The sequence below is a fragment of the Sinocyclocheilus anshuiensis genome, unplaced genomic scaffold, assembly GCF_001515605.1.
Source record: "Sinocyclocheilus anshuiensis isolate Anshui unplaced genomic scaffold, SAMN03320099.WGS_v1.1 scaffold70, whole genome shotgun sequence".
Lineage (NCBI taxonomy): Eukaryota > Metazoa > Chordata > Actinopteri > Cypriniformes > Cyprinidae > Sinocyclocheilus > Sinocyclocheilus anshuiensis.
The window spans coordinates 3,432,835-3,443,772 of record NW_015542377.1 but is presented as its reverse complement, the minus strand read 5'-3'; the positions used below and the strand labels follow the sequence as shown (position 1 = coordinate 3,443,772).

Below are 10,938 nucleotides of genomic sequence, written 5' to 3'. Positions count from 1 at the left end.
AAATGGCTGCAATATAACAAAGAGTGAAAAATTGAAGGGGGTCTGAATACTTTCCGTACCCACTGTATATATGAAACTTACCACACAAACTTAAACTGATATATCAGACCTGAACACAATACCAACTGAATGCAATTTCTGAAGAGTGAAATCACTTCAGTATAAGTTTTCAGTATGCTCTTTAGCCCGAGGGAACGGTTTTGTTTGCCAGGTTTACACATTGCACTTAATGACAGTGTTTCTCCAGCTGCCATCCAGCCTATCGGGAGTGCTGGAAATGCACTGAAGTTTTACGCAGGATGGTCAGGCAAACGAAGGACAATAAAGATTAGCTACATTAGGTACACAAAACCCTCACAATTCCAAAGCATGCCATGCCGCACCAATCCCATCTTCTTTATAAAACAAGCAAGTGGCTGGCAAAAAAAAAAGAAAATACCCCACTGTCTCCCTCACTTGACAAATACAAAGAATATTCAAGAAAAAGAATGTGCTCCACTGCCACTCCAGTGAATAAATGGAAGAGATGATGCAATCATAACAGTTTATAGCAATTTCATTCCATCATCTGAATGGAATGTGGTGTGATACAAAAAAAGAAAGAAATAAAAAAATTTACCATAAACAAAAAATAATATAATTTAATAATATAACATACTATAAGTTTACAGACAACTTTGAATATCTGTAAATATCTTTTTTTAAAGTACATTATTTTCAATATTTTGAATAAGTTATAAGATGTTATAATATTTATAATAAGTTATTTTCCAACTTTTTTGCCACTGTGTGTGTGCATGTGTATACATACATACATGCTGGGAATGATACAATAAACTGTACTGCTTGCCACATAAAAAAGAGAAAAAACCCCAGATAAAATACTCCATCATTATATGGACAAAAATACATGTTTTTAGGGAAATATTGAAAAAACATTGCTTCATATCTGAAAAACGAAAATTTTACCATTGGTAAAATGTCTCCCACCATTAGTACGTACAAAAAAAAAATAATAAACCTGGTCCAGAACAGTGATGGATGGAGATGCTGGTGTGGAGTATCTTACCCACTGCTTTACACGTCTTGGTAACCGGGTCCATCTCGTAACCCTCATAGCATTCACATTTGTAGTCGCCTTTGAGGTTGATACATATTTGACTGCAGGCATCAGAGTTCTCGCATTCGTCTATGTCTGGAGAGGACCATCAGAAAAGCATTAGTAACAGAGCAGAGATACACAGAGAACAGAGGCTTTTGTAGTGCAGTGTCCACAGACAAGATAAATGATGCTTGCAAACACCATCTGGGGATTTCTCTACTATAATTTTCAAAGAGAAGACACAGAGTAAACAAATTCTAAATGTTCACAATGCACGTACAACAGTGGGCTTCGGGGAAAATTGGTACAATGTAGACTTGCACAGCATCAAAATGTTGGTATCTGACATAATATATCTGTTACCTCTACAAGTCTTCTTGTCCAGGAGCTTGTAGCCCGAGGGACATTCACACTCATAGCCGATCTGCCGGTCCTTACATATGTGAGAGCAGCCTCCATTGTTAATAGCACATTCATTCAGACCTATGACAGAAAAAAAAGGGTCAGTGTGTCCGGTGGGAAATGGACAGTAATGCCCACTGCAACCTGACACCAGCTGACAATAGACTGCTTCTTTCTCATTTTCTAGGTTGAGCTTCAAGTTTGTGTCAAGACTTTATGAGAAAGTGATGAGGTGAGTGAATTCTAACTGAAAGACCTGACTTAAATGCTTGAAAAAAATGCAGTGAATAGGTGGAAACTGCTTGTGCGTGAGGTGCTGTGAGAGAGAGTGACAGAGTAATATGGCAAAGGTCTCGCCAGTATTGCATTCAATAATTTTTATCTGAGCAACAAACACATTTGGGCATTGGCTGATGGCTCCCTCTATTACAGATGACAGCCAGCATACACATACATCACTCTTTAATGTCATCTCTACAGTATGTCTGCTCTTTCTGACCCTAATACAAATCAACAAGATATTTTCATTATCACAATTACCCTTCTCACACTTGACCCTTCGCAAAGACCCGCACCCTTAGTTACTGTTTCTACGTCCGACAAGCCATGGCGCTTTCACACCACACATTGTTCTCACGCAGTGGAAAAAACATCGTGGAGCAAGGAGGACACTGACAACATGCTGACAGACAAGATTAAGCAGGTTACTTTTGGTATGAAACAAAATATCAGCTTTCAAATTTTAAAATAAATTAAAATATTAAATACCGTTTTGTGGCTCTTTAATGTGTCGTGACAGATCGCTGCCTCAGTTCAAGTGGCATGTGAACCAATCATCTCTTCCTCTTTACTAGTTATAGCACAAAATAAACATGAATGAACATCAGAAGGTATCTTGTTTCATCTGCGGAAAGACTACAATATGCACCATTTTTCAAGTTCAAGTCCACTGATGTTAATCTACTCTCTTGTCTGGTTTGTTTGTCGGACAAAATGGTATTATGATTGGTCAGATCATACCGCCTGTCAATCAAACTCCTGACGAAGGGTCAATTATAAAGCTGAATAAATGCATAAATAATAAGAACTATTTATAAATGTATAAAGTTTTTTTTTAAACTAAACTTATTCAGCAAGCAAATACTAAGATTAATAATAACACAAGCCAATATAAATATAAAGAAACAAACATTTAATTTAAAATTCTAAGCTATTATTAAAAACCAACAATAATATTAATACTTTGCTTTAAAACAAACAAATAAATAAATTCTGTTAGTTTGTGGATATCAATGTGACATGGTGTGCAAGTACAACACAAAAATACACATAAACCAGCCTGACAGAAGAAAAAAAAGAGGAAGAAAGACAGCAAGAGAATAGGAAAAAGAGAAGAATAGCTGATGCTAATGCTGAGAAACAGCTGACAGCAGGAGACAGACGGAGGACAGAAACACCACAGGAAGTTCAAGTGAAATAGGGGAAAGAAAAGACAAAGTAGAATGAAAGGAGACAGGTTGAGAGAAGAGGTAGGACAAACACCTGGACCGTGACTAAAAGAAATGCACACTCAAAAAGTGTGTGAGAGGCACTCTCCGACAAGCCAGAAACTGTATTTTCTCCAGGCCACATATGAATCATGTATAACAAGTAAAGGATGCACTAGTGAATATGGTAGAAGCGTAATCCCTGGCACCAGTCCTAGTGATTTAGCATGCATAGCTGCAGTGGCCCACTTGGAGCCGGTCCAGAGTGCACTGGGCTCAGAGGGGGGCGTCTGCCGTGCGTCAGGTGCCTGCACTAATCTCATCTGCTGAGTGGAGGGACCCGCAAGGAAATTAACACAATCCTGAAGAGCCACTGTGGGACCATGTATTTTACATTACGGATTGATAAAAGAGTGAACATAACCAGGAGGAAAGGGAGAAATAGAGAGAGGGAGAATCGAGCGAGGAGCTGGCATTTCCTAAATACCATATCGATTTAACATACACAACATTTAGTTAGTAAGATATCTTTCTTGTAAAGGTGAAGTGTGCAATATCTATGTGACAAGCAATGCCACACAGCCAAACGCAAAAATATATAGATTTTTACATTTTATGACCGAAATGCGAGTGGTTTTATCTGAGCACAACTGAGCCACAATTTTACAGTGTTGTAGGTGGTTGCTGGGCATTGCTAAGCAGCTGTGTGTTCTGAGTAGTTGCTAGGTGGTTGCTAGGGTGCAAAATACTCTGTTCGTGAGCGCCACAATGACGTGGTTTTATGTAACAGAAGCGAATCTGGGCATGTGACTAAAAGCGCCAGTTTTCTTTGTAGTGTGTTGGAAAAGATGAGACCACCTCTCTGTACAAAACTTGCCACATTGATGGCATGTGAATGTTTGCATTAATAACCATTATTCAATTTAAAATGTTTATTGCTTCAAATTTTCGCACTGAATATTTGTCTTGTGTGAACAGGCATTTAGTCTGAGACTTTTCCCACTCATTTTAAATGTAAACTCAATTGCTTAGAAAAGTATGTAAACCTTTAAACCAGGGTTATTATTATAAACTGCAACTAAAACTATTAAAAGCATTTTTGTTAATTGAAATATTAGATAAATATTAGATGAAACACTGAGCAAAACTTAAAAATGATGCCTTGACTGAAATGGAGCACTAAAATTACTAAATGAAAATAAATAAAACTAAAACTGAACTCAAACTAAAACTGAAATAAAAGTAAATTAAACTTATAAAAAAAAAAACTAATAAAAATTACAAAAGCACATAAAATGAGTAAAACTGAATATATAAAAATAAAAGCCATTCAAAATATTAATAAAACTATAATAGTATAAAAATATTAAAATAACGCTGCTTTACAATAAGGTTAAATATGAAAAATAGCTGCATTAGCTATAATTAACTAACAATTAATGATTTTTACAGGATTTGTTTATCTCCTTATGTTCCAAGCCATTACTTGGAAAAATATGCAGTTCTGCTCCAAATCCACACTACTGGTTGAGCCAGAAGCTGAGATATTGAACTGCTCAAACAAACAGAGCCCCACAAGTGTTTACACTCTTCAGGAAGTTGACCAATGAATGGTTTAACTACAGTTGTCTCTGTACATTGAACTTGGAAAGATGAAAGTATTTTAACATCAAATAAAATTCACACTCCTCCAAAAATATATTTTCAGTTCTAGCTTATCGTCGAAGAAAAAGTCCAGTTCCCCAATATGATGAAAGACAAGAACAGAGAGAAAAAACAGATCTACGGAAACCTGCATTCTCTCTAGAGGGCAGCAGAATATGCTGGGCACATTCTCCTTGTATGATAGCACCCGAGGGAAGACTCACACTTTGATCTTAATGATCGCTCTGTGGGTTGTTGGCCCTTGATCAAGTGAAGCCCCTAATAAGCCAACACTGTCTATAAGCTTAAATGCTGGTCTGGAATTAGTTTTCCCTCTCCAAATCCAACGCTACTAGTGAGAAAGAAAAAGCTGACCCTAGATCACTGGCTGCAGGCATTCCATTTTAAACAATTTTACAATTCTATCTTTGGCTTCCCACACTAAAAAAGTAATGTCAAAACTTACGTTAAAGTCATCATATAAAATACTTGCATATAAAACCTCATTTAAAAATAAAGTCCAAAATATATGATTATACCAATAAACAATTTACTGAGGATGTTTGCATTCGTGCAGAAGTGCCTGAACTCACCGCACTCCTTCACAGGCTCATCAGACCAGTCCTTGCAGTCCTTGATACTGTCACACACTTTACTGCTATCGATACATTCCCCGCTCTTACACATGAACTTCAGCAGACCTTCACATTTGGTGGCTGTCAAGGACACAATAAAGAGTTCTTACACTTATGATATTTCAGTAGTAGCACATAAACAAAACTAAATTATGTAGAGTACCAAACATGAACTGCCATTTCACAAAACACATTTTCAAACGACACTCGTTGCATGAATGTTCATTATGCTCTTTGCCATACAATGGCAATAGACAGTGACAAGAGGCCGTCAAGCTCAAAACAAGTACATAAAAGCACCATAAAAGTAGTCTGTGGAATTTAACACTATATTTCAAATCGTGTAAAGCCTATAAAATAGGTCTGTGTGAGAAACAGGCTGAAATACAGCATATGGCTTCAGAAGATCTGGAATATTAGGGCTGGGTTTTGGCACAAATTTCACGATTCAATTCAATTCTCATTCACAAGCTTGCGATTTGATTCGATTACCAATTCGATTTGATTTAATATAGATTATTTTGGATAAATATCAGGTACAGTACATGCCAAATTTTCTCAAGGAAATAAATATCTCAACTAAAGCTGTAAAATATACATGAGAGTCAGTTGGTACTACATTACTATAATATTAAAAGGTTAAAATTGACTGATTTGTAGGCTAATATACAAGTGCTAACATTACACTTAATGAAGTTTTTAAAATAATAAAGTTACAATTACGTAATAATACTTCTACTTCAATTAGTTTTTTTGAAATATAAGCATTTAAATGGATTTATTCAAACATAAATTAAACATTGAAGAACAGTAAAAATTATAATGAATATGTTATATGGTGCATATATTTAGCAAAATGCCCCTCTCTACAGTTTATTTTTCTAGCTTATTAATGAATTGATGGTCACTGAATATGTTTTTCTGAGGTAAATGTGACGTTACATGACACATTGTTTACAAGCTGTTATATTGACGTCTTTGTGCAGCCGAAACACTAATTGAGAGATTACATGAGACAGGATACGGACTGTAAAGTTGTACTCTTTCTTTTAACATACCTTCGGATGTTTAGTCATGATTATTTTGTGCTGAAACTGGTATTAATGTGGAGGAGAAGATGAGTTCACGTACGCCTCGCGCTGCCACTTTTATAGCGCGCTGCGCTACAGCGATCTGTCACTCCACATTAAACAGCGCCAAAACGGCATTTATTGTTTAAATACTGCAATACAATTGACAGAATTTGAAATCTGAGACTTTGTTTCATATTAAAAGTACCAAAGCACAATGCTTATTGCAATTTATTGGATGGGAATTGCCCTTCAATGTTCCATCCATTGACTGAAAACAGGCTAGACTAATCGATTCTTGGGATTTAAGAATCGATATCTTTCTGTAAAAATGAGAATCGATTAAAATCGAGATATCAATATTTTGTACCCAGCCCTATGGAATATAGTGCATGAGTCATATGGACTACTTATTTGGTACTTTAATGGTGCTTTTTTTGTCCTTTCTGGATCTTGACAGCCCCCCAGGTCACAGTATGTTTCAAAGGACATTGCTTTTAAAGTCTAAATATCTTTAAAAAAAATAAATATCTTACCAAGACTGCATTTATGGTCAAAAATACCATAAAGCAGTAATATTGTAAAAATGATTGAAATTTAATATTAAGTTTTCAATTTTTATATATTTTAAAGGGTACATTGGATAAAATGTTAACTTTTTTTAGCTTTTTTTTTGCATTTAGCTTCTTACTATTTGTTATTATTATCCATCTTGAAAACAGCTGTGCTGCTTAATATTTTAGTGGAAACCTTGATACTTTTTTCAGGATTCTTTGATGAATAGAAAGTAAAAATATAATTTTTTGTAACATTATTAATGTCTTGACTGGCATTTTTTTGATCATTTTAATGCATCTTTGTATACTGAATAAAAGTATACATTTAAACAGCAGTGCATGTGTATGGGAAAGAGCACTGAGCACATTCTGCTAAACTTCTGTTTTTGTGTTTCACAAGAATAAAGCCATTTGAAATGACATGATGGTAAGAAAAAAAAGTACATTTTAATTTTTGGGCGAATTATGCAATTACAACATGATTTATCCAAATAGGACACGTTCCTGAATAAATATAATTTGTTTGTCCTGGAAGAACCTTCCTATCAACCAACTGTAGTCCTAATCTTATCCCTAAACCTAACCCTACAGTCACAGGACTCTGACTAATCTACAGAAATATTGTTTTAGGACCAACAAAGGATGCTGATCCTATGTCCTACATAGAAAGTGTGCCGTGAAACCCTGGAATCATGTAGGGGTATATCTGTTTGGCCTTGTAGTGCTTTGTGTGAATATTAACGTGATTGGGGCTACATGATTGGATGCACTCTACTCTTTCATCTTCACTGAAAATGCTGCTAGAAGAGGGGAGAGATGAAGAGGCTAATCAAAAGGGAAAGGGAGATCACTGAAGTTACTCACTTTTGTTGATGCAGCCAGCCTCGTCGCTGAAATCTGGACAGTCGTGCACTTTGTTACACTGTTTAGTGCCGTGAATGCAGGAGCCATCGCCACACTGGAACTCATCAGGACGACAGGTCAGCACAGCTGTAGGGCAAAAACATGTTTATGTAGGACTATCATTCCTGTAGCTATATATATCAGCCTGGCCAAATAATCAATATTTGGTCATTTTGCAGAAAACTGCAGAGCGGAGTATGATTTACTGATTCTCAGAAGTGGTTATTCCACCTAATGTTAATTCCAAAATCTACTGACATCCTTGTCAATGGATAGTGCACATGTTCTGTTTTTAAATATTTGTAGTTAATTTTGAGTAAATGATGGTGATAAAATAAAATAAAAAGATAGTATATAAGATATTATAAAATATATAATTATATACTGTACATTTTATTTTAATAATATTACATTCCTATACACATTTTTTATTAATTTTTATTACCTCGCTCTCTAGACATCCGTATCAGCATCAGCATTAAAATTGGTTCATTGCAAATGTATAATTTAAATATAAGTCACTTTGGAAAAAAGAATCTGCCAAGTAAATGTAAAGGACTAAGATAAAGTCATGAGTTGTTAAAGCTGTTAAACACATGCACACTAAAGCACTCACCATCACACTTTCATAATAATCACCCATTGCACCTCTGTTTGTGAACTTCAGTTCTAAAACAGCAAATGGTTTTGGCTTTTACCTCCTGTCAGATCTCAAGGTAATAGCTTATTTGCAAGAGAGTTTTCTAAGAAAAAAAAGCTCTGAACATTAAAAACAATCAGTCACTTACTCTGGGGCATAAGGGAACACACTGAAGGAAGAAAAATGTGCTGTTCGACGAAGAAAGGTCTTAATTTTTCACATTCATCTTTTAAAATTCCTTTAATCTTTCATACGGTGTAATTTGGAGGAGCTGCGGAGGGAGAACATTCACCGTGATCAATTTCACTAGAGCACATCAACTTATCTCACGCCAGCTCTCTTGCCTCTATACACTGCTTAAAAATACGCTTGACCTATATTTTTGCCCTGTTTTCCAGTAAAAATAAATAACCCTCTCTAAAACAAAATATATTCACTTGGGAAACAAAATTGTATATAATATTAGTTTAATAACATTAATTAATTGAATTCTATATGAATGCATCAACTGTATCTGTAATATCACCTCCAGTTTGGCTTTTGAACCGTTACTTAGTGGAAACATAGTTTGCCATTATTCATAAATGTAATTATTTATTAAACATTGGAGCATTTATTCATACTGCCATTGCTGTCATAAGCATAGTCAGTGTTGTTATAGTAAACTACTACTAAAAACATTCAAAACATTATTTTTAATTGAAATAGAGCTTAAATAAAATATTAGATTGAAAAACTCAAACCACATGAAAATTTGAAATGTTGCCTTTGCAACTAACTGAAAAAAATTGGTTGAACTGAAGTACTGAAATAAAACTAAAATTGAAAAAATAAATTGAAACAATTTTTAAAAAACAAAAAGTAATAAAAATGACAAAGCACATAACAAAATGACTAAAAATGTAAGTAAAAATAACATATAAATAAAAAATAAATTCAAAATAATACCAAAAAACTATAATAGTACATAAAAATGACTAAAATAACACTGGCAGCATAAAAACAGTATTCACCCACAAAGAATAAACATCTAACCTAAACCAAATAAAATATCATGCAAAATGACCAAATTATGAACTGAACAGTTAAGTATTTTGAGGATGGTGCACAATCCCTTACAAGAACCCTACAGTGAGACAACACTCACAGAGCGCTTACTCTGCCATGCCTCAAAACACACGTGTTGCCTGGCAACCACCAAGACTCTAGCACATTGCCATGCCTCTACAGTACTTCGTGGAGATTTACATGTCATAAACTCATGGAAAAAGAACACCATTATATCAATAAACACACACATGCTAGAAAAAAATGTACACGTGTTTGTGCACATGCTCTGCATCAACAACCAGCCCTCTACAAACACCTTGGCAATTGAATTGCCATTGGCTAGTAAATTTTTTGGTTTAGTCGCCAGACTGATATATATATATATATATATGTTTGTTAACATATATTTTAACAGTTTATATATACGGTACGTTAAATACAGGTGCGTTGCACATCCATTCAGATGAACTGAAAAACAGCACAGATCGCTTGGCGGAGAGTGAAACACTGATGCGCTCAGTCAGAGTGTTCGGCGAGTGAAAATATATCTTGTCGCCCAGAGTGAAGATTTAGTCGCATATGCGAGTGATTTACTTGCAATGTAGAGGGTTGACAACGCACATACAAACAAAGTTTTCAGCTGCAGGTTTTGTGTTTTCAGGATTACTCAAACAAACATGCTTGCTTCCTCATGCCTCATGGAGAAACAAATCCTTGAAATGCAAAGTCAATAAACATTCATGTTCACTGATTCTGATTCTATTGTATTGTTTATAAATCAATTAAAACATGAAAATTACATGCTAATTAATTTAGCAATAATCCAATTTTTTATAAATCAATATTTGCTGATAAAATATGCTAAATGAAGATTTTTCAAAGACAATTAATTATTGTGGCAGACAAAGTACACATTGGCAGTAGAAGTCAATACAAAGTGCAGCATGTTCAAAATAGTGCCAATCTTACGTACTAAACAGGGCTGGATTGGTAATCGGGCATACCGGGCATTTTCCCGGTGGGCCGACGCATTTAAGGCACTTAACACAGAATGTTTTTTTGTTTTTTTTGTTGCCGAAAACCATCACGCAGGGGCAGCGAGCAGCCAGTGGCAGGCAGGCATCTAACCTATCCTAATGTGTGTGCGCGGCTGTGCGCCATGAGTGTATGCGTAAACACTTTTTAATAAAACGTAAATTCGTCCCCCGCGATTTTTTAGCCAAGTCAAGTCAAGTGTGTTCATAGAGGTTTCCATGGGCCAATGCGAATAAAGCTAGATGTAAATAAAAAAAGACACGATATTGTCGGACCTGACGTTTTCTTCTTATCCAAAACAAGATGTGATATGAGTGTGATACATAGGCTACATACATACACTACCAGTCAAAATTTTCCAATTTACCAGAAAGATCCAATAGAAAGATCCAAAGATCAGCATTCATATGAAA

At 35.3% G+C, this 10,938-nt stretch overlaps 1 protein-coding gene across 1 annotated transcript in view; it reads right to left on the bottom strand.

Annotated features, from left to right (window-relative positions):
- Positions 1-10,938, bottom strand: part of lrp8 (low density lipoprotein receptor-related protein 8, apolipoprotein e receptor) — a 208,051-nt gene that overhangs the window by 46,626 nt on the left and 150,487 nt on the right. Inside the window, exons 6-9 of the mRNA XM_016491453.1 lie at positions 7,762-7,887; positions 5,229-5,351; positions 1,466-1,585; positions 1,070-1,195 (exon numbers count right to left, since the gene is read on the bottom strand). Coding sequence (XP_016346939.1) covers positions 1,070-1,195; positions 1,466-1,585; positions 5,229-5,351; positions 7,762-7,887 — 495 coding nt within the window. The remainder of the gene's footprint in view (positions 1-1,069; positions 1,196-1,465; positions 1,586-5,228; positions 5,352-7,761; positions 7,888-10,938) is intronic.